General features: G+C 30.7%; 2 protein-coding genes across 3 annotated transcripts; one reads left to right on the top strand and one right to left on the bottom strand.

The window, feature by feature from the left end:
* LOC104757909 (protein LIKE COV 2) lies at window positions 8,284-10,715 on the top strand. Of its 2 annotated transcripts, none has more exons than XM_010480694.2 (7): window positions 8,284-8,489; window positions 8,881-8,933; window positions 9,028-9,137; window positions 9,554-9,721; window positions 10,014-10,111; window positions 10,217-10,343; window positions 10,439-10,715. In XM_010480694.2, the coding sequence occupies exons 1-7, from the start codon at window positions 8,373-8,375 to the stop codon at window positions 10,549-10,551; spliced, it is 786 nt and encodes a 261-aa protein (XP_010478996.1). In that variant the 5' UTR covers window positions 8,284-8,372; the 3' UTR covers window positions 10,552-10,715. The 2 variants fall into 2 exon arrangements, with proteins under 2 accessions (XP_010478996.1, XP_010478997.1); XM_010480695.2 differs by having other exon boundaries at window positions 10,420-10,508.
* LOC104757908 (auxin-responsive protein SAUR71) lies at window positions 18,025-18,979 on the bottom strand. The gene has a single exon (XM_010480693.2). The coding sequence runs from the start codon at window positions 18,655-18,657 to the stop codon at window positions 18,328-18,330; it is 330 nt and encodes a 109-aa protein (XP_010478995.1). The 5' UTR covers window positions 18,658-18,979; the 3' UTR covers window positions 18,025-18,327.

The following is a 24,596-nucleotide window of genomic DNA, read 5'->3' as shown; positions in this document are numbered from 1 at the left end:
ATTTATTTTAATCTTTTAAAATGTTTATCTCCATTTTTTATTTTTATTAACATCTTATAAGTCATTATTTTCATACTTCCTTACAATATTCACCACATAATAAGATCATAAAGTTGAAATGATCCATATGTAATTATCTATTATGTCTCTGGTTATCTCACATATTCATGTATCATTTTTAAATAATTTATAAAGATCAATATAATTATTCATTTATCCATTTATACAGACTATTTTGTTTTGTGATCCAATTGATAAATCTGCAGAGATCAATATAATATATATATATTTTTTATGATTTGAGGTTTTTGAAAACAAAAAGAACATAATTAAACAATTGATTTTTTGTGTCTTTTAATCAAGATAAAAAATGATCCAAAAAACAAAACATATTCAACTGGACTTAAATATAAAAATAAAATATCATTTTAAAAATATCATTTCACTAAATTCTCTAAAGATGAAACCATTAGTATGAAATCTAGCACTATAAGATAAATTGATGAGTGAAAACCAAAAAAATATAAGTTATCCTTGGGATTTTAAAAATTATTGAGATTGAAGAATTCATATAATTTTATAAGAAAACTAATTTAGTGTGTCACTTAAAAAGTAATATTTTTTTATATTGAAGTATTATGTGTAAGTGTTGAGTTTATATCAACAAACAACCAAATCATGTGAATTTTGATTCAGCCACTTGGTATTCCTTTTATTTTAGGTTATAAAAAATTAAAATATTTATTTATAATTAAAGACATGTAACTCCATTTAACTCAAATGTAACTCCTATCCAATAATTGTACATTAATTCATTCCTCCTACTAACTTATTATCTTTCAAGAGAAATTATTTTTGGTTAAATTTTAATATTTTTTATTTATTTTGGTTGGCTAAACTTATATTCATATTTTGGTTGGCTAAATTAATATATTTCTCATGTAAAATTATTGTTTATAATATATTTCTCATTTCAAAGTTTAAAGCAATATATCATATATATAAAAGTAAGGTTTTGGTCTCTCCTTATTGGTTGATTTTCATTTAATGTTTTCTAATTTTTTTTTTTTTTTTTTTTGCTTTCTAATTGCTTTAAACAATATTTAAGATCCAATAAACACAATACATTTAACTCACACATTAAAATAAAATTATAACTGAAAATAAAATAAATTATGCATTAATCATATTCTACCACTCAATTCTATTCAAACACAATAAATTACTATTGTAACTCCATAGTTCTAAATGTAACTTCCATCATTTCTTATCATATAAATAAGCATTCTCTCAATCTATCATTCTCTCATATTGACATTCTTTTACTATCTCATTTTCACATTCTCTCATTCTCTTCTACAATACCTCAAATCATTTTTCGTTTTTTTTTTATTTCTTATTTTTGTTGTGTGGGTTGTAAAAAACAAATAAAATATCATTGTAAATTTTTAATGCTAAATTTTAATTTTAGAGACTACATGATATATATTTTACATTGTTCTTATTTTAAAAGATTTATCTCCTTTATCTAATTTGGATTATTATCTTATAAGTAATCATTCTCTCTTCCTCTCCCACCAATATCAAATGTTGTTATATCTCATATGTGTTGTAAGAGTTTGATTCTATATTTTAATTTAGAAAGTATTATATATATATATATATTAAATTGTTCTATTTTTTAAAGATTCATCTCCATTATCTAATTTGGATTACCATCTTATAGTAAACATTCTCTCCTACTCTCCTACCAATATCAAATGTTGTTATATCTCATATATGTTGTAACTTGTAAGAGTTTGATTCTATATTTTAATGTAGAAAGTATTATATATATTTAACATTGTTTTCAATTTTTATTTTATTTATATAAAAAAAATATTTCTTTTATATTTCTTGCCTTTCTAATCTATTCATATTTATTTTTAAAATTTGCATAGTTAAATTTAAATTCGCATATGTTGGTTTTAACAAAACAATCAATTTTATTTGAGAATTAGATGTTCCTATTAATTTTTGAATGATCAATGTGTAACATATAAGCATTTTGTCTTGCAATCACAAGTTCCATTTCCATTGCTTAACTCCATGGTTAAACTATAATATATGTTGTCCTATTTGTAGGAATAACAACATACTTATTTAATTTATTTAAAAGAGCAGATGATTAATCGAAATAAACATTTATCCAAATTTTATAATTCAATCAGTGAGTGTACTTATTACTTTGAAAAACTTTTACATTGAAGTTCATCAAATCATATAAGAAAACTAAAATACTATGTCACTTCAAATTTGGAAGGAAACACTTGGTATTCCTTTTAAAAAAATTCAAAACACATATAAAAATTTATTAATATTTAACTCACTTTAAAGACATTAAAGGTCATTTAACTCAAAAATAACTTCTATCCAATAATTTCATACATTCCTCCCACAAATAAAAAAATATATATATATATGTTCAAGATTGTATTTAAATATTACATAATTTTTTAGTTAGCTAAATTTATAGTCACATATATACAATATATATACATAAGAATTTATATTACTTATTAACACCATAATTCGACCCATTATTTGCTTAACTCAATATTGGTTTCAAAGCCAACTAAAGAAAAACAGAAACGATCTTATTGATATTAGACCAAAACATGGGCATACAAACATAATCACTTACACGGAAGATATTTTAAAAAAATAACTTATTATTGCAACATCAACGTATGAAGGGTTTACATAAGCAGTTAATTAGAAAATCTATAATACAATAAATGTATTGGAAACAATATCAGTCAATGATAAGATTGGATCCTCAAAAGCAAGAAACAACATCTTCATAATTCATAAAAAATAAACACCACAATTATATACATCTAAACGAAATGATATAAACATATAGTGTATAAATAAAAGTAACGGCAAAGCCCGTATATGCCTAACTAAAACGAAATAATACAAAAGAGAAAACGAAAAGACAAAAAAAAAACAAGAAAGTGCCAACTACACCACAACCCACGCGTTGCGTGGGGAAGCACCTAGTATGAATAGATTAGAAAGACAAGAAATATAAAAGAAATATTTTATTTTCATATAAATAAAATAAAAAGTGAAAACAATGTTAAATATAATATAATACTTTCTAAATTAAAATAAAAAAACAAACTCTTACAACACATATGAGATATAACAACATTTGATATTGGTGGGAGAGGAGGAGAGAATGATTACTTATAAGATGATAATCCAAATTAGATAATGGAGATGAATCTTTAAAAATAAGAACAATGTAAAATATATATCATGTAGTCTGTAAAATTAAAATTTAGCATTAAAATTTTACAATGATATTTTATTTGGTTTTTGTAACCCATACAACAAAAATAAGAAATCGAAAACAAAAAAAACGAAAAATGATTTAAGATATTGTGGAAGAGAATGAGAGAAGTGGAAGAGAAGGAGAAAATGTGAAAACGAGAAAGTAAAAAAATGCCAATATGAGAGAATGAGAGAATGATTATTTATATGATAAGAATTGATGAAAGTTACATATAGAATTATTGGAGTTACAAATATAATTTATTGTGTTTGAATAAAATTGAGTGGTGGAAAATAATTAATGCATAATTTATTTTATTTTCAGTTATAATTTTATTTTAATATATGAGTTAAATGTATTGTGTTAATTGGGTCTTAAATATTATTTAAAGCAATCAAACAATTAGAAAGCAAAAAAAAAAAAAAATAGAAAGCACTAAATGAAAATCAACCAATAAAGAGAGACCAAAACCTTACTTTTATGTATATGATTCTAAGGCCATGTTTATAGGGAGATCAGATGGGGTGTTCTACTGTTCTTAGGTCTTTTAAAAATGAAAATAATTGAATAGTGGACTTAAGATCAGGCTCATTGATCTTATTCTAGAACTGTTCTTGGGTCTGATCTTGTGTGATGTGTCTCTCTCGGATTAGTTGAGAATATATGGAATAAATTTGGACAGTAATCTATGTATTAATTAAATAAAATGTTTGTCTTGTTTAATTAATTAAGTAATATGTTTGTTTGTTTTTTTTTAAAAAATTTTATTTACAATGTTTTTTTTTGTTTCATAAAAATATGACATTGTATTTTGAATTTTAGTAAAAATTTTATAAGTTTGCAATTAAAATGTTATTTTATAAATTTTTATAATTGTAATATGTTTAAGAATATTAATAAACATTATATTATTACATAGTATTAAACATTCTTAAATTTTTTATTAAACATTAATCTATGTATTTATTAAACATTCTTAAATTCTATAAGAATATTATATTATTAAATATTAAGATCTTAAACATGTTCTCCCAATAACTAACTTTTTAACAAAAGTTCTTAACTACTGATCTTACATTATTTTCACAATATTTATACTCTAAGAACATCCTAAACTGATCTCCCTATAAACATGCCCTAATAGGTTCAATCAAATAGTTCTTATTATTTATGACAAATCCTTTCAAATCTACTTTTCACATTTATTAGTTAGACTTATGTTGTGGTCCACACTCATTTCTAGCTGTTGGATCAATTTTTTAGTTAAAGTCGGAGGGACTGTAATACAACTGTTTTTCTCTCTCNGAATGTTTTGTAGATTTAAAAAGAGATTTTGGTTTCTGTTTTTCAAAATCTCATTTTTAACCAATCAAGATTTTAAAATTTTGGATTCCCTAGAATTTAGAAAAACTCTTTGGTTGTACTCTCCCATTCACGATTTTAGATTTTTACTACTCCTATAATTTAGAGAATCTAGTTTTTACTCTTTTTACGTTCTTTACTCTCAAAAACCAAAAACCAATTTTTTTGGGATTTTTCAAACAAAAACCTAATAGCAAAATCTAAAACTAAAATCTAAAATTGAAAAACTAAAAACCAAATCGAAAAACTGAATCAAAAACTGCATCCATTCATGGCCTTAAACATTCTTAAATTTTTTTATTAAACATTAATCTATGTATTTATTAAACATTCTTAAATTTCTATAAGAATATTATATTATTAAATATTAAGATCTTAAATATGTTCTCCCAATAACTAATTTTTTAACAAAAGTTCTTAACTACTGATCTTACATTATTTTCACAATATTTATACTCTAAGAACACCCTAAACCGATCTCCCTATAAACATGCCCTAAAAACGAAGATGGAAGAGGAAGAGTCCAAGTTTTTGAGAAATTATGTTTTTGCAGTTATGTTTAACCATACAAATATACAATCGATTAAAATTTTGTTAAGACTAAACCCAACAGTTTGTCAAAAAACCCAATGATCATATGTTAATATATTAAAATTATATAAAAAACTTAATAGAAAACGAGATATTAAAGAATCATAGAGTAGCCAGAGTTATATTTTTATTTGAAGGGTATCAACAAAATTCATGGGTGTCATATGACACCCCTAATACTTCTCTACCTCCGTCGGCTGTATTTTACAAAATCTATCTGATATTATTGTAGATCATTTTGTTATTGTCTTTCCTTTTTTTTGTTTTTCTTGATTATTTATTCAAAGTTGTTGTTCCAAAGCTTTACAGTTATAATGAAAAGTTAACAACTAATTAATTTTTGTATAATTGTTTGGAATATTCAAGAATTCTTTTATTGAAAGTGGACCGCTGTAATAAATAGAAAAATAAAGATTAAAAAAAGTGGACCACTATAACAAAAAGTTGCTCAAGATATTTAACCAAATAATTTAATTGAATATAAATAATATTATTTTGTTTGACAAAAAAAATAAAATATTATTTTTAATTAGTAATCGAAGAAAAGAAACCTTCATTTCTTTGATATCATTATCATACCCTCTGATATAGCTCTACTGAACCAAGTACACGTACACCAATTTTATTTTACCATATCCTAAACCAAGTACACAAGTTCGGCGCAATTCACCATAGTTACATGGCTACATTAGCTAAAGAAGTTGACGAATCATATGGTAGTAAACGACATTGTTTCTTTATCATATTTCAGCTAAGTATAGAAAAATTGGAATCATGTTATGTATCTTATCACGTTTTTAATACACTTATAATTATGACTAATGTAAATTCTGATATATGCATCTTTTTAATGCAACGTCACCAATCCCTCTTTTATGAAAAATAGTGAAAAGCCTGTACATATTGTCATATTATATTGTGATAACAATGTATGTATGATATTACATTGTGATAACAATGTATGTATGTTCGAGTGTCATAAAAATTATTAATTTAGTCATTTTTAGGTTTTCATTGTTAAGACAACATAGACAAAAAAAATTTTAAAGCAATATATAAACTTTTTACAAAGTAACTTCATCATTATTGCAAAATAAAACTGATGGTTCGGTCACACAATTTAAAATTATAGCTTTAACATTTCATTGTTAAAATACACATTAATTTTATTTCACTTTTTACAATAAAATTTACAGACATAAATATTGTGAAATTTCACATATATTGTTAATACTAAATTTTCATATTTCTATAATAAGGATATACACATACACAAAATTATGTTTATATATAAATAAATATATATATATATATGTATATACACGTAAGCACACAAAAAAGTATGTGTACACACACAAACATATATATATATATAAACTGTGATCAGGCACAGACTTTTTGATACCGACATGGTGAGACTTGCTGATTTAGTAAACTGTAAAGGTGATGAGAGTGTAAATTTTTTTTCTTTTGGTAACCTGGAGGTTCGGGGCCAAGGGCCATACATCCTCCTAGAGCCCGAGAAAGACCATGGGAAAGCCCCAGGTCAAATGGAAATGACTAACATTTTTGCACCTTAGGGAAATTGATACTTGGTCTGGACTAACAGGGCAACTCCTTGCTCAAATGGAAACCTTTAGACCAAGACCACTTGTTTTGAGGGTGTAAACTTCTTCCCAAATGACCTTATAAACATAATTTTGTTTCAATTTCATGTCTTCCGGTTATGTTTATAGTATACAAAATACTTTTTTACCTTCAGCTAAGCACCTAGTTATGTAAAAGTTCAATTGTTCTTTTTTTTAAGCGGCATTTTCAAACATACCCATTTTTCTATATCATTTTTTTAAAAATACCTTTCAATGTTGACCATTTTCAAAACTACCTTTCTTTATGTATAAAATGACTAAATTATCTTTTTTGAGTGACATCAAGAATGTACAGTCACCAAAATCAAAAAAAAATTCCCACCAAAAATTAAAAATATTTCTGCCAAAAATTAATTTTTCCTGCCAATATCAAAAAATTTTCCCGTCAAAAAGTGAAAAAAAATTTCCACCAAAATTACGAAATTAGTTTTTCCACCAAAATTTTTAAAATTTATACCTTATAAAAACCTCGTAAATGCTTTTAAAAACTTTTTAAAGACTTTTTAAAAACCATATAGAAACCTTGTAAACGTTTTTAAAAACCTTGTAAACGCTTTTACAAGGTTTTCAAAAAGTTTTATAAATGGGTTTTAAAAATTTTTGAAAGGTTTTTTTATAATACATTTACAAAGTTTTTATAAGATTTTATAAGACTTTTGCAAAATCTTATAAAAGCTTTGTAAATTTTTTTTGGCAGTGTGTCAAAAAAATTTTGGCAGAAATTTTTTTCCGAAAAAATTTTGGCAGGAAAATATGTCCGAAACTTTTTTTGCGGGAAAATTTTGTTTTTCATTTTATTGATTACAATATTTTTCATGTAAGGGTAAAATGATCATTAAAAATTAAAGGGGACAAAAGTGAAAATGGCCAAAAAGGAATATTTTTGAAAAAGTATTTTTAACATTTTTTTATATGTGTATTAAAAAATAGTTTTTATTTAAGACCTTTTTCGAAAAAAAAGAAAAAAGAATCCTAAAAATAAAATTTTATTTTCTAAATTTACCCTCAAATTGTAAAAAATACAGATAAAAAAAAAGTATATTCAAAGTAAAAGTTTTACGATCATATTCATTAATGTTTTAAAATTATAAGCATAGATTTAGGTTTTCATCGTAAAAATTTCATATATATATTTTTTTTTATAATAATTTAAAAGTTCAGAAGTTATGACCGAGAGTTTATATCAGAGTTAAATTAGATTTCGTTAAGTGTAAAACTTGGAAAAATGGTATTTGAAGCGGCGTTGATAATTTCTGTTAGAGATAGATGACGTGTTGCAGTGCCAATCGTTGGATCTAATGATCAAAACTGAGTGAGTATAGCTTACGTAAAGTCCATTCATAGACCCAAAAGATCCGCAAAAGGTCAAGTCAAAATTATACTAATAATCAGAGATCTGGTCCGACTAAACCAGACGGACCAATTCCAACCGCCTCTCGCCGGAGAAAATGGCGGAAGACAAAGAAGCTACGACGAGTTCTCTTAGTCAAGGCCTCACTCCTCACCAAGACCCCGAAGATGCTCCCAAGTCTCCTCCCAACTCTCCTAATTCTTCTACTCGCAAGGTACTACTGTTCTCTTCCCAGAGACCTCTCCCGATTTTGTCGACGCCAATGTTTCTATTGCTCACTCGTTACTTCGATTTTGCTGCTCCTCTTGAAGCTAATCTTATATATGTCACTGATGATAGATTTTAGTTGAAAAAATGTGTTGCGAAATAATGACCGGCTGCGATGTGAAATATTTTGGATAAATCCTATAAAATTGACGTTTCTTGATAGCAATTTAATTATCTTATTGTCAATTTTGTGATTTCGTTGAGAAATTTGTAGGGGGTTCTAGTGGTTGAAATTGAAATTTATAAGTGAGATCCTTAGGGAGGTTAATTTAAGCTGATTACTCTTATCTGTTTGTGCTTTACTTGAAGACTTTTCTAATTTGCTTGTGTTTGAACAGGCTTGCTATGGTGTTCTACAGAGTTGGGTGTCCAACAAGTTTATGACTGGATTGTAAATCACTCTTTACTTACCACAAATTTTGTTTTATCATAGTATCATCTTACAGTCACTCCAACTGTGTTTTTATATTGGGTGTGTGTGGCAGTGTCGTCCTCTTTCCTGTTGCTGTTACATTCCTCATCACTTGGTGGTTTATCCAGTTTGTTGATGGTTTCTTCAGTCCGTTTTACGAGAACCTTGGTGTTGACATTTTTGGTAAGACTGAAAATAGCTTATTATTATGTATGAGATTACTCTGCCTTAGGGGATGTCTGCGTTCAATTTTTGTCTGACATTTATGGTAATGTTATGTTCTTTATTGAAGCTGGAAAACAGAGAATCTTTTTTGATGTAGAAAGATCGTATACGGTATATATAGTCTTAAGATATCTAAGAAGTTTAGGAGGATTCAGGGTTTTTTTTATCTTAGTGCTATAAGCAGCTGAGTGTACTTGTATAGTTTTACTTGATTTCTTTGTTTAAATTCTTCAGTCCACCACTTAGTTGTGACAATGTATCTGGTAGAATGAGCATTTCATTTCATCTCTCTTAAGTTTCCTTAAAGCTTAAGAGTTACAATATCAGAACAAGAATATCTATTCTATCTTCTAATTTGTTCTCGTCTGTTGCAGGACTTGGGTTCATTACATCTGTACTTTTCACTTTCTTTGTTGGAATATTTGCTTCTTCGTGGTTGGGTTCTACGGTTTTCTGGCTTGGCGAGCAGTTTATAAGGCGCATGCCCTTTGTGAAGCACATATATTCAGCTTCTAAACAGATTAGTACTGCAATTTCTCCGGGTAAGTATGTATGATTTGAACATATGTGGGCTAGTTCCATCTCTACAGTAGTTAGCTTTTTCGTGTATCTTAATATCGCTGGTCATCTCGTCCACTTTTCTCCAAATATATGTCAAAGTGCAAGAGAGAACGTAAAGAAGCTCCNTTTTTTTTTTTTTTTTTTTTCTAGCAAAAATGCAAGCATGTTTTCATGTGGTTTCTGGCGCAATGATTTGAATGCACAAGTAATTGTATGCTGCTATGTAATGTGCCTTTTTGGTATCCTTTGATAACCTTTGATGTTTTGTTCCAGACCAGAATACTACCGCCTTTAAAGAGGTAGCAATCATCCGTCATCCTCGTATTGGTGAATACGCATTTGGATTTATCACATCTTCGTTGACACTTCAGGTTAGTTATTCAGCAAAAAAAAAATGGTGAAACCCAAGTAAGCAAAATCACCTGAGGAACATAAAGCAGCATTGAGATGGTTTACTGTTTTCTTTTTGGTAACAGACGGACCACGGAGAAGAGGAGTTATGTAGTGTGTATGTGCCAACGAATCATCTGTATATAGGAGACGTATTTCTGGTGAGTAGCGAAGAAATCATAAGGCCAAACTTATCAATCCGAGAAGGAATAGGTCAGTCTTCAGCTGTTTACGTTTCATCTTCTAAATACATACTTTTTTTTGGTTATAAGAAAGATCAGATTTATAGTGCTGTTTTGATGGAACAGAGATCATAGTATCTGTGGGGATGACGATGCCGCAAGTGATATCTCATGTAGACAGGACAACGAGTAGAACTCCTCACCAACACAGTCTTAGGATTCCCCTCAACAGACTTTAGGTAATAGCCGCGTATGGCCTCTCTACCTTGTAAAGATATACTTTACGTGTTGTGCTCATTCTGGAATTATTATAAATTTCAAATTAATATTACATATCTTAAAACAAACATGTATGGATTTACCATTCAAATTCCATCCCATATATCCTAGTTGCACTTCTTTCTTTGCTAATTTTATAGCAGATGTGTGCTCGGTGACATCAAAGAGTATTGGCTAGGAAGGGGTTTGAACCGGTAAGAGAGTTGACAGTACAATATTTTAGAAGTAATATAAGAAATAAAAAATGAAAGAAAGAATGGTAGTACTATTTTTTGTTACTGTTAGAGGGTCTCTAATACAAATAAATGGTCTCTACTACAATACATTAGTCTTAATTGATTAAATTATAACTACCATAGTTGTTTGTATAGAGAAAATGAATAAGGGCATTCGCAATGGTTACCCTCATATGTCTCCTCAAGATGATGTAACAACAATTATATTCTCTTTTAGTTATCTATTATTCATTTTTAATAACAATTTTCATTTCTAAATTTACAAATTTTATCCACTTATTTTACTTATAAGGAATCCTAATAACGTTGCTACACAACTCGATCCCGTACCAAACTCTCAATGAGATGGCAACTGGCAAGTCAGTGATAAATATGATCATATAGTCTTTCATTCTGTACCCTCTACACAAAAGAAATTGTTGCCTGAAATGCCAAACAGATCAATTATGTAGGTAAGTTGATCGGAGCGGAGTGAAGAGATACCGTCGATGTGGTGGTTATTTTCACTCAAGATTTTATCTTAGAAACAACACGAAAGTTTTGCTCAAAAAAAAAAGAAAAAAAAACCAACAAAAAAGTTGGAACGAAAATATGAAGTTGGGTTTTGGGTTTGTCACAAACGAAAATAAGCAAGTAAATAGCATAAATAAAGCATATAAATCACAGGTAGAAATGAATAGAAAGAAACTAGAAGTTGGACATTTCGGGGATGTATTGAAAAGATTTTGGTTTTTCTTAAATTTCTTGTTATTCAACTAAGAATTTCTAAATATTTTTTTTTAAAATCCTATGTAATTGAACATGAAATTTATGTAAAATCCTTTACAATCTTTTGCTGTTCAATCAGCTCCACCTTAAAGAAAATGAGAGCCTTAGGGAAAAAAAAATCATTTTTTTCCGGACTGTTAGTGCTATAAAAATATTTACTAATTTTTTTTTGTGGGGTTTTATTATAAAAATGTGCTATTTAAAAAAATATCGGTTTTTTGAGGTATAATTTTTGAATTATTAGGAATTTTAAATAGTATCTAAATTTTTTTTGTTTGTATGTAAAATATTCAAAAGAAGCATTAGGCCGCGCTATATTCATTCAATCAGTAATTCACAATTTTTTATAGAGAAAAATGTCGTAAAATCACGAACTTTCAAATTGTGGTCATTTTAATCACGAACTTTAGGTAAGACCATTAAAAATATGAACTTCTGTTGACTTACCGTTTTAATCATCAAATTTTGTTGACCAGGACGAAAACGACATGTCGTTAAATCTCTAAACGGAGCAATCAGCCGGCGTTCACATGTCGTTAATACTTCACTGTTAGTGTCAAAACGACACCATTTGAACCCGAGAGAAAACAGATCAAAATCCCCAAATCGATCCCATTTGAAATCAAAATCCCTAATTCTCTCAATTCTCATTTCCCCGATTTGATTTTTCGATTCTTGTCTCAATCAAAAACTCTTATCTCATTCCCCAAAAGATATGAGTTGCAATTCTGGGCAATCATGTGGTGAAAAGAAAGTCCGCGGATGCCATGGTGTTCCCTCGAAGTGTTATTGCGGCTTAGATGTTGTTCTCTAGACATCGAACACGCAAGCAAACCCAGGAAGATCTTTCTTTTGCTGTCCAAACATAGGAGATGTATGTAATAGAATTGTTTTGCTTTTGTGTGTTTCGAGTTTTGATTCAAGTTTTTGTTTTTTCAGGACCATTTGTTTAAATGGGTTGAAGAAAGTGTATACGAGGAGGTTGTAGATGCTTTACCAAAATTTTCTATCATTGGCAGAGAGATTGAAGATCTGAAGGAAAGGACTGAAGAACTGAAGGAAGATGGAATGTTGATCAAAAGAGACACTAAGAAATGGAAGTTGATGAGCTCATTGTGCTTGGTGTGTCTTACTTTTAGTGTCATTGCCATTGTGATCCTTCTTCTTAAAACCAAAAATCAGAAATTTGTTCTTGGTTACTAGAGTCTTTTGTATTCTGTTTTGAGTTTGTGGTAATGTGACTTTGTAATGGTAGTTTGACAATGGAAGACTTTGTTGCAAGTACCAATTCATAAATAGAACTTTTTTTGACAACAAACCGAAAAACCTGACAACAAAACAAAACAAATCCTTGACAACATAGATATGTTCTACTTTGGTCCTTGCCCTTGTGAGAAAACAAAACAAAAAACTAGTTGGAACACTCAAACCATTATGCAAATCTACCAAGTCCTTGTCCTTGTGATCCTTCTCCTTGTGATCCTTGCGGGTGTGGTCCTTGTCTTTGTGATCCTTCTCCTTGTGGTCCTTGCGGTTGTGATCCTTCTCCTTGTGATCCTTGCACATGTGCTCTTGATGCGTGTGCTCTTAAGACATGTGCTCTTGATCCGTGTGAAACATGTGATCTTGATCCTTGTGGTACTTGAGAAGATTGAGGTACTTGAGAAGATTGAGATCCAACCGGTACTTGATGAGGTTGAGATCCTTGTTGTCCTTCATGAGCTCCTCCTTGTGGTACTTTAGAAGGTTGAGATACTTGTGGTACTTCATGAGCTTGTGATCCTTGTGGTTGCGGTACCTAATTCAAGTGTATGTCAAAAAAAAAAACTTGTAAGCTATGCTAACTTACTTGTAAGCAATGCTAAAACTTGTAAGCTAGGCTAAACCTGATATTTTTGTGGTCTTTCTCTTGGTANTTGATGAGGTTGAGATCCTTGTTGTCCTTCATGAGCTCCTCCTTGTGGTACCTAATTCAAATGTATGTAAAAAAAAAACTTGTAAGCTATGCTAACTTACTTGTAAGCTATGCTAACTTACTTGTAAGCTATGCTAAAACTTGTAAGCTAGGCTAAACCTGATATTTTCGTGGTCTTCCTCTTGGTCTCTTTGGTACATTAACGGTAGTTGGATTTTTGCAACTGCCCTTGTTGTGGCCTTCTTGATGACAGTTAGAGCATGTCATTATTCTTTTTTCTCTTGACATCTTCTTGGTATTTGAGGAAGACGAAGATTCATTTCTTCCTTTCCTCCTAGCATGGTTAGAAGGCCTTCCGGGATTTCCTCTTCTCCATGGTGGTGGCAATACAGGCAACCGGTTCAATCTAGGCCACAATGGCATCCCCTGCACAGGCCTAATACCATCAAGGTATGTCTCTCGCCACCTTTTCTTTGTGTAGTAGTCGTTGACATAATCCTCAACCTTCTCTTTTTTCCCTATTATCACACATGCCGCATGAGAACATGGGATTCCAACCATTTGCCACTTCCTGCATCCACAAGTTCTTGCATCCATATCAACACTATAACCTACACCATTATGCCATACCTCATGTATGTTGTTTCTGGCCATATATCTCTGGCAATATTGGGCTCCAGCAATTGCTTTTTCAATCTCAGCATGAGCTCTTTTTGTGAACCGTGTCTTCAAACTATCAGCTATGATGAACCTCTTTGCATTTCTGACAATGCACTGTCGTCTTATGTCCTCAAGCAAATCGAGCAAAGGCTTTCTCCTGGCTTGTCTAATAGTCCTATTGAATGACTCACTAAGATTTTTAAGATTGTCATTGCAGCAAGGTTATTGGATTTGTAGCTTGCAGAGTGGTGTATGCTTGAGGATTGTACTGCTTGAGTTCTACCATATTGTCATTGAACTGCCCTGTGGTGTAGCTGCGTGCTATCCTCCAAAAAATGCGTTGTAGTTCTTGGTCGTGGCTGTCTCGCTTCCAATTATCCATTATGTGTCTTGCACATTGTCGATGCTCAGCCTGTGGAAGGATGTTACTTATTGCTTTAACTAAACCCTGCAAAAAATAATTATGAAGTGTAATTAGTCAATAAGTTCTAAAATGAAATATGAGACAACAAAACAAATTGAAACCCGAGAGATGTCTCATACTTACCGATTGTTTATCCAAAATGAGAGCTAGAGGTGTCATTGTAACCAGACCCAAACTTGCAGAGAGATGTCTCAAAAAACCTGTCCTAGTTATCATCATTTTCTATTTCTACAACTGCCCAAGCCAAAGAAACAATCCTATTGTCCCCATCCCTTCCAACTGCAGCTAGAACATGCCCTTTTATATCCCATTTTATAAAAGATCCATCTATTCCTATGATAGGTCTATAAGTTTTTTTCCATGTTTCCTTTTGAGCTTTAAAACAGATATGCAACCGAAAAAACCTCTGTTTGCTTCCAACCACTGGCCCTGGAACTGTCTTAATCTCAAATTCTGAGCCAGAGTTCTTATTCAATACCTCCGCTTGATAATCCCATACTCTTGCAAAGTGTGATTCATGACTAGCCTTTCTTACACTCATCACCTTGGTCTTCGCCTTTGCACACTGATCTAGAGTTACTTCTAAGTTATACTCTCTCTTAATCTCAACAGCCATCTCGTATTTTGTAAGCTTTAGATTTACTCTAAGCCTTTCGTCAAACAAGAAAGCTATAGAAGACCTCTTCAACATCTTTAAATACCCTGACCCAACACATACATGCTCATTCACATAAACTCTAATTTGCATCTTATGCTTCCTCTTCTCATATGAGCAATACACTCTCCAAGGACACGGAACACCATCCTCATCAACATAGCAACACTTTGCACCAACCAAGAAAGCATTGGACCAATAGAGTTTAATATCATACCTTGTCTTCAACGAGTACATCAACACGGCAAGCATGAAGTCATCGGAAGAGTTGTATGTTTTCTCCAGCGCTAGAAAAGACTCTGGATCAGACCAATCTTTAGGAGCTGCCTCATCTTTGTCTTCTTCTTCGATCTCGTCTTCGTCGTCCGACGACAAAGGATCCGGTAGCTTGTCATCATCCCATATATCATCCCCACTGTCGGAATCAGAACCACCTTCCTCTGTTCTAACCATCTCTGGGAAATCATTTTTGATGTTTAAGTTAGCAACTTCTTCGAGAGCCGGTTCTTCGACATTAGCTTCGTCATTTCCACCACCAACTGCATCATCAACATCATTGCAATCCTCATCTCCATACACCGCGCAGTCATCTTCACTGTCGTGCTCAACTGGAGCCTCCACTTCGTCATCTTCATCACTTCTTTTTTTACGTTTTCCACGCCGACGTGAAGCTCCACCTCTACCTCTCTTTCCTTTATCTCCAACAACAGATTCAGATACAGCTGGTTCACCACCTTCATCTCTGACATTAAAAACTGCTGGGTCTTCCGGTGGAGCTTGAACTCGATCTTCAATTCGATGAGCTACTCCATCTTCATCTCGAGGAGCTTCAATTAAACTCAGTGATTCGTCTTCTGGTGGAGCTCCAACAAACGATATCACACCTTTGTTTCTAACTTTCGGCATTTGGGATTGAGAAATCGATTGGGAAAAAATTGATTAGGGATTTCGAAAGAGAGAATTAGGGATTGAATTTTCAATTTGGAGATTTTTAATTGGGTTTGCTCTGGTTCAAACGGTGTCGTTTTGCACCTCCGTTAACGGGTTAACGATCTCTTAACTCCGGCTGATTGCTCCGTTAAGGGATTGAACGACATGTTGTTTTCGTCCTGGTCAACAAAAATATGGTGATTAAAACGGTAAGTCAATAGAAGTTCATGTTTTTAATGGTCTTACCTAAAGTTCATGATTAAAATGGCCACAATTTGAAAGTTCGTGATTGTAACGACATTTTTCTCATTTTTTATATCAAATCTATATATATATATTTTTAAGTACATTTTGGGTTCTACCTTTATATTTGTACTTATTTATAAAGTTAATCCCTAAAAAATTTCCAAAAATAGCATTACGTCAGATTTTGTTTCCTAAATATTTTACATTCCATTCAACTAAAAAAAATTATAGCAATCAATATGGAAACAGAAACTATGATATAACCACACATTCTATTATGTTTTGAAGATATTTTATCTCTGAATCTTTTGCAAACAAAGAAAACAATAATTTGATATCCATTTTGTTTTCCAAAACCTGTGAGCTTTGACTCTAAACGTAGGAAGAACTTCAGTTTGTATTTATTTAAATGTTATAATTAATATATATATAAACTTAATAAAATTTTAAAATATTATGAATATGTAAAATTTAAAAAGTTTAAAATACTATATAATATAGTTATATCGTAGATGAGTTATAAAGAGAACATGTTGGAATTAATAAAAGATCATTAAATTTGTGCTAACACGGGTTAAATCTTTATTTTATTATTTATCAACACTCAACACTACAAATATTAGAATATTTGACATATAAAATCGTATTGATTTAACTAAGATTGTGTCAAATAATTAAATTATTAGGAAAAATGTGACTTAATCACAACATATAAATTACTTATTATATATTTAGATCTCTTATTTTTTTGTTATAATAATTAAAAATTAAAATAGAATCTCAAACACTAAAAAAAACAAGCTAAATATAACAAACAAATGGTCATGAAGTGTATTGCGGGTTAAAAAATTAATATAAATATATAGCCGCACAAACGGTCAGAAAATTTTAGTTATTCTTCTATTTACAAAACATCAAATATTTATCAAACAGATACAACATAAAATATAAATAATAATAAAATTTATATGTACGTGGTGTAATGCAGATTAAAAATCTAGCGTAGTGTTATGAAAGATGTCATATTTTTTTTTTAAAATAGAGTTTTTAGACTCTTTTATAAAATGATTTTAAGAGACTTCTTTACTCACACTTTTAGAAAGGTGTATTATTAGATGAAAGATTTTAGAAGAGTTTGGTAGATTTCAATAGTGTTTTCCTTAAGTCTGCCAGTTGGATACGTGTGAAAGATGATGATTGGTTAGGACACTTATCGTTAAAGCCACAAGGCATGTGGGAGCCTCATGATCCATCTTGTTAATAAAGTCTTATATTAGCTGTAATATTCCTATTAATCTAATTTCACGACCTTCATAATTTATTTCAGCTATTTTATAGTGTATCTCTTTTTTTAATCCTGTTTTGAGGAAAGGCTCAGTTTCTTTCCTACCAAGACAAAGCAAAAGCCCTTAATTACATAAACTTCACCTTAGGCAAAAACATTTTAGCTTAACATCTGACTTGCGACCGAAACAGATATATATATTTGTGATTAAATGGAACGTCCTGTTAATTAAAGTAATTAACTAACAGACAAAAGTAGATAGTTTTTCGTTAAAAGAGCTGTGAAATGATGGAATGAATAAAAGTCATTCTCACTTGATGGCAAAAACAAACGTTTATCTTATAACTTTGACCCACAATACTAACCCTACAACATTAAACTTAAACAAATGTATATCAATTTCCCAAAAAAGATGGAAAAATAATAAAGATCTAGATGAAATCCTATTGGCTTTCAGTCCCAAATGAAAAATAAAATAAAAAATGTGGAACCTCTTCCATACTTTTGTTGGAATGCAGAATAAGAAGAGATCATCTTTAAAGAATAAATGTGAATTCCGAAGTACTCATACGTGAGAAGGACGCTATCTTCTATGTGGATCATCAGTAGCATTAATATTAATGAAGATACTGAGATGGTGGAGATGTATTCATGTAGTGAGGAGAATGACTCGTGGACTTAAGGTAATGGATCAAGTTCATAAAGACTTGGATCTCGCAGGCAATCCTTAAAGCACCGTCGTATGAGTGACCAAACTCTTCTTCGGATAACCGGAGGAGATTTTCGAACAATGGATGGGTCAACAAATCAGCATCCATCTCTAACTTGCATTGCGTATCTCTGTCGTTTCCGACGTAGACTCGGACTCGTCCTTCTTCCGGTAATGTCTCTCTTTGGGAGAAGCTCTTGGCTCCGCAACATAGTAGCTTCTTCACCACGCATTTCATCTTCTTTTCGATTTGAGTAATTTGAATATTTTGTCTTTTGAGGTTTTTGAAGTTGTGAGGCTTTGTAGTGTTTATGGAGAAACTGGTGGTGATATTTATAAGACTCTAGAGTTTAAGAAGTGAAGAGGAAGGAAGGTCAGGGGAAGGAGACAATGTAAAGCCGCGGAGAATCGGTTCATTTGTAAGGCCAAGTTTAAAACCCTCAATCGTATGTCCTTAACCTCATATTTGATCATTAGCTATATTGTTTAGTAAAACTTCTATTGTTGCCAAAAAAGAAAAAAAAAATCACCCAAAGGCATAAATTAATCAAGGTGATTTGCATTTTTACCACCCGATTAGCCTATGACACATGACACCATTTTGAATGGTCAAATTGAGCGATTTAGTAAGTTTTTGTGTTGGAGAAAAATCGATCTCTTACCTAAACCTACATGACAGTTCATTCTTAAGTAAAAACTACTAAGCCACTGCCATTTGATTTAAAATGAATTGTAGCATTACGAGCCATATAACCAAAAAAATCCATGAGATATTTCAGATCTCCGACTCTGAATCCATACCCATCAAATGTGTTTTAAATAAAGTTTTAGGTTCGTATAGTTTGAAGAAGGGGAAGGAGTCCTCGACCCGCAACAGATAGAGGAGGATTTAAGATTTAAGGGGTCATATACATGCTAAAGACCATTAAGTCTGGTTTGTTTCTTACACCAAACTTACAAAATTATTATTAAAACTCAGAATATGGTGTATCTCTGTTTTATAGCAGTGGAAGGTCAGATAAATACTGTGATAACATTATTTAATCAGTGGATAATTTAGTGGCAAATTTGTCACATAGGGCCACTCAACATGTAATATTATGATAAACATTGAATCTATCCATGCACATATCTGTTTTATTGCAACAAAAGGTGACAAAATTACTGTGATAACATTATTAAATTTATAATATGGCCATCAATCTTATAGTCGATATAATTAGTGGCAAATTCTGTTGTTGCCATCATTAGCGAAAATGATTGCCATTTGCAACTTGCAAGTGCAATTTATGTGGCCAAATATTGTCGTTTAGCTACTAGGCCCCAAAAATAAATCATTGCCAAATAGCAGTAATTTAGTATTTGGTAACTTTTTTTCGTATAAATCAAACGGTGGCTGTGGCCAATTTGAATTGTCACCGAATTTTCATCTAAACTGAAAACATATTTTCTTGTAGTTACGTAAGTCTGGAAAATGTGTTTCGAAATACTTTCGCTAGATATGTGAAAGTTTTGATGTAATATCTCAAGATTATAATCACATGCCATATCGATACAAATGACATAGAAGCGTTTATCAGTTCATGTAGATGATCACATATGTTATCATCATAATTATCAAGTCACAGTTGATTAGCTAATCAATTAAGCATCCTACGCGCATGCAACCATTATTGGCCGTAGCTATCGATCTGACTTGTATGTCGCGGACGTTTGTTTAATAAAATTTTAGATATGTTTATTGAACATTTTCTGTTTTTCTTGATTTCAAACTTCAAACCTTTGTTCTAATGAATTATATGGTCATATATATTGTTACGAACTTTTTTATTTTTATTTTACATGTTTGTGATTTTATTTTGATGATTAGAAAATGTACATTTCCGAGCTGTACAAAAGCCAAGTATATAAATATGGAGCCGACGAATTTGGTTTTCGATGTACGAACATTTCTTCCTCATATACCAAATATTTGCCAATTAATGAAGTATTTTCTTAAACAAAAATAAATATATAAAAGTTACTACTATTATTTTCCGGCTTAAATGTCTTTGAGAGATATATCCATCTAAGTGCATATTTTAGTAATGACTAATAATGACATTACCTATACTTTTAACAGAAATAGAAACTTTTCAACATCTGATTTTTCTTTTTCTTTTCACTAGTATTTAAAAATCTAGAAGAACTAAAAGATTAAATACATATTTATATATATATATATATATATATATTATTTTCTTTATACTTAGATAAACACTTCTAATATTTTCCAAGATGCATGAAATATATTCATTTCTTAAGAAACAACATAAAATGATTAATCATTTCTATTATTCAGTACTATATATTGACTGTGTAGATAACGAAATAATGCACACAATTTGATTGTGAAATATACAAGCATATGCTGATATACAGTAAAACTTTTGTGAATTAACAATGTCGAAATTATGATATTTTATTAATTTACAGAATGATTAGTTTATTGATATAAAAAATTGAATTAAAAAATATTTTGAGAACAAAAAAATATATCTATTTATAGAATATTAATTTATAGAAATTATATCTTATTATATAAAGCTTGATGTCAAAGTTACTCATTAACAAGATCGTGACACGTGTCAATTGTATCATTCAGATGTTGACACATGTCAATTCTAAATTTATTAAAATTAAAAAAAGAAAAATGGAAAAATTCAAAACCTATCATAAAAAGGTTTTAATAGTATCATTCAGATGTTGACACATGTCAATTCTAAATTTATTAAAACTTTTAAAAATAAAAATGTAAAAATTCAGAACCTACCATAAAAGGTTTTATATAAAAGTAAAATAGAGAAAAAACCTAATTTTATTTAAAATCTTTTAAAGAAAAAAAAACCTTTATAAACTTCCAAATGTAAAAAAAAGTTTTGTTTTTAACAGTTTTAAAAATATTAACAGCTTTAAAATTTAGAAAGATCACTATAAGGAAATTATAGTATTGTTTACTTATTTTTGTTTAAGTTACTAACTTTACAAGAAAAAGGATTACTTTTTGTATAAGATAAAAGAAAATAATTGTGAAAATTATACAAGTAATTACTGTTTCTAAAAAAAATATAAATACTCACCTTTATATAAAGAAAAAGATTGTTGAAGTGAAAAAAAAAATAGATCATCTCATATTTTTTCACCAATCAAATAATTTATTCAAAAGACTGTTATTGTAATATATAAGATAGGAGTATGTAAGATTAACATACATGTTTTTGTACCTACAAAAAAGGCTAAAGTGAAGAGACATATAATACGTTATTAAATGTGTTTATAAAGACAATTTTTTGGTAGTAGTATAGACTAAAGAGTATATTTTAACAGTAAAATATATATGCGTGTACAAATATACTTTTAGTGGTAATGTAGATAGTAGATTTATAAATGAATATACATTAGTGTATTATAGCAAAAAAAAAAAATATTTTCTATAACTACAAGTTTATTTCTTTACTTTTATACATTGTTTTTTCTTACGAAAAGAATAAATTTAACAGCTTTAAAATTTAGAAAGATCATTATAAGAAAATTATAGTATTGTTTACTTATTTTTGTTTAAGTTGCTAACTTTACAAGAAAAAGGATTACTTTTTGTATAAGATAAAAAAATAATTGTGAAAATTATACAATTAATTACTGTTTCCAAAAAAATATAAAATACTCACCTTTATATAAAGAAAAAGATTGTTGAAGTAAAAAAAAAATAGATCATCTCATATTTTTTCACCAATCAAATAATTTATTCAAAAAGACTGTTATTGTAATATATAAGATAGGAGTATGTAAGATTAACATACGTGTTTTTGTATCTACAAAAAAGGCTGAAGTGAAGAGACATATAATATGTTATTTAATGTGTTCATAAAGACAATTTTTTGGTAGTAGTATAGACTAAAGAGTATATTTTAACAGTAAAATGTTTGTGTGTACAAATACACTTTTAGTGGTAATATACATTGGTGTATTATAGCAAAAAAAAACAACTATTTTCTATAACTAAAAATTTATTTCTTTACTTTTATACATTGTTTTTTTCTTACGAAAAGAATAAATTTAATTTTATTTTGACTTTGAATTCATCTACAACTATTTTCTTTAACTAAAAGTGTATCTATTTACTTTTTTTTTTCAACTAAACAATAAATTAAAAGTAAATTCCTTGGTTAGTTGTCCAAGGTGGAGGGAAGAGGTTTACAAAAGAAACTTCTTAGATAAGAGAACACAAAGCACAGGCAAGACAATCTGCCTTAGTATTTGATGCACGCGGGATCCAAGAGATGGAGAATAGTAGGAAGGACTCCAGCGAGTTAAACTCATCGAGCAAGTTAGAGAAGGACGGCCAATCTTTAGGGGACTGCACCATAGTGAGTAACTCAGCAAAATCAGTCTCAAAATGTAGACAAGCGATCCCTGCACCACGTATCCTCTCCATGGCCCACAACAACGCTTCTAACTTCGAGTGTAGGGAGAGGGGCTCCATCTTAGACACTTGGCCTCCAACAACAAGGTTCACTCCTCAGAACCGCAACACCAACAGCCCAATCCTGAATGCACATTGGTTGCTTTCCAAGAACTATCAATCTGACAACCAGGTGAAGAAACCTGGACATCCGAAGACGGAGATGGAGCTGACATGACCGCCGTAAAAGAGAGCGCCTCTTCTCAGGCTAACTTATCGCCCAAAGCCTGAGCAATTATATCATTCGCTTCGATCCCTAAACCTTAGAAAAACTCTTTTATTTATGGCTTTCCAGATTGCCAGTAAAATCCATAGTAATTGAAGAAGTTGATCAGGATCACCATGTTCAGAGGCACCCTCCAGAAAACAAAATCCAAATTTGGGTACACCAACTCATATGGAAAACCCTCTAACGATACCAGAGTCAGAGATAAATACCAAACTTCACAAGAGCGAAGACATTCAAAGAATACATGATTAATAGCAGGGGCGGACCCAGCATAAAATATTAGTGGGGGCATAGGGGTATCGAACCCTTAACCTCACGGTATTTTTGAGCTAGTCTAAAGCCATTTTGCCGTTTCAATAACCTTGTTTGGTGTTAAATTTTTTTGTATTTTAACAGTTACTGGTGGCAGTTGCCACCACAATCCACAACGTGGATCCGCCACTGATTAATAGTCTCTGCAGAGTCATACTTTTTACACCAGATATCACATTAGACACCTCGGTGTATCTATTTACTTTTATAGATAGTTTTTACTTAATAAAAATATTCAGATTATATTTTTTTGTTAAATTTAATTTTATTTTAAAAACTCTAAACCCGGACATTGGACGGGTCCTAATCTAATTGTGTATAATTTTTGATGATATTGACAAATATATTGACGTAGTGGTTAAGCCCTGAATGATTAGAAACGTAAACACTTTCTAAAATTTAAGTGAAATTGACTAGTTTAAGAGAAAGATAATGGTGTGGCATCATAATCTTCATTGCTTGATCCTTCCCTCAAATCAAAGTCAAGACGACTAAAAGCAACAAAGTGTTAGGGGTAGATCCTCACCCTAACAAGGAGCCCGGCCCAAGAAAAGCCCACAATAACTCTCCTAAAGAGGAAGGGTAATTTGGTCTTTTCTTGAGGACGAACCGACACAATTCCCTATAAAGGGCGGACGTACGGCCTTCAAAGCAGGGATCGCAGAAAAGGCAAGAGAATTCACACAACAAGTACAAGGTTTCAACCCGTCTAGTAAAAGTCGATGAGTTCACCACTCGTCCTTTAGTCTCGTCCATCTTTGTAACTCGTCTAAGTTGTATTGTAACCCGTCTTTCGTGCCTTGGCACCGATTTAATAGAAGAGAACTTCGACCTCCTTTTATCGAACTAAAACATACTAATTGTAACCGATCTGGACATCAACAATTTGGAGAGCCAGGAAAGGGGAGCCAAGTCGAATTTCTCTGACAAGAATTGAAAAACGGACCTACGACGACTAGACGAGATGACAACAGCCGACAAAGAAGGAAGCAAGGAAGCTGGTTCGTCGGGGGGAATGACTACTCCAACAATGGATCAAACAGAGCAAAAACAGTCCTCCCAACACCAGACGCTCCAAGGAAGGTCGTGACAGTAGAAAGCCCGGAGACGTTCGTCATAGCAACCAACTTGACGA

The sequence above is a fragment of the Camelina sativa genome, chromosome 17 (genome assembly GCF_000633955.1).
Source record: "Camelina sativa cultivar DH55 chromosome 17, Cs, whole genome shotgun sequence".
In the NCBI taxonomy this organism is placed as follows: domain Eukaryota; kingdom Viridiplantae; phylum Streptophyta; class Magnoliopsida; order Brassicales; family Brassicaceae; genus Camelina; species Camelina sativa.
The sequence above is the reverse complement of the archived record's forward strand: the minus strand, read 5'-3'. Positions and strand labels throughout refer to the sequence as shown.

Coding starts and splice junctions, on each gene's coding strand:
- LOC104757908 (XM_010480693.2), bottom strand. CDS start 18,657: ATGAAATGCGTGGTGAAGAAGCTACTATGTTGCGGAGCCAAGAGCTTC.
- LOC104757909 (XM_010480694.2), top strand. CDS start 8,373: ATGGCGGAAGACAAAGAAGCTACGACGAGTTCTCTTAGTCAAGGCCTC. Junction 10,112..10,216: donor CATCTTCGTTGACACTTCAG/GTTAGTTATTCA, acceptor TTTTGGTAACAG/ACGGACCACGGAGAAGAGGA. Junction 10,344..10,438: donor ATCAATCCGAGAAGGAATAG/GTCAGTCTTCAG, acceptor TTGATGGAACAG/AGATCATAGTATCTGTGGGG.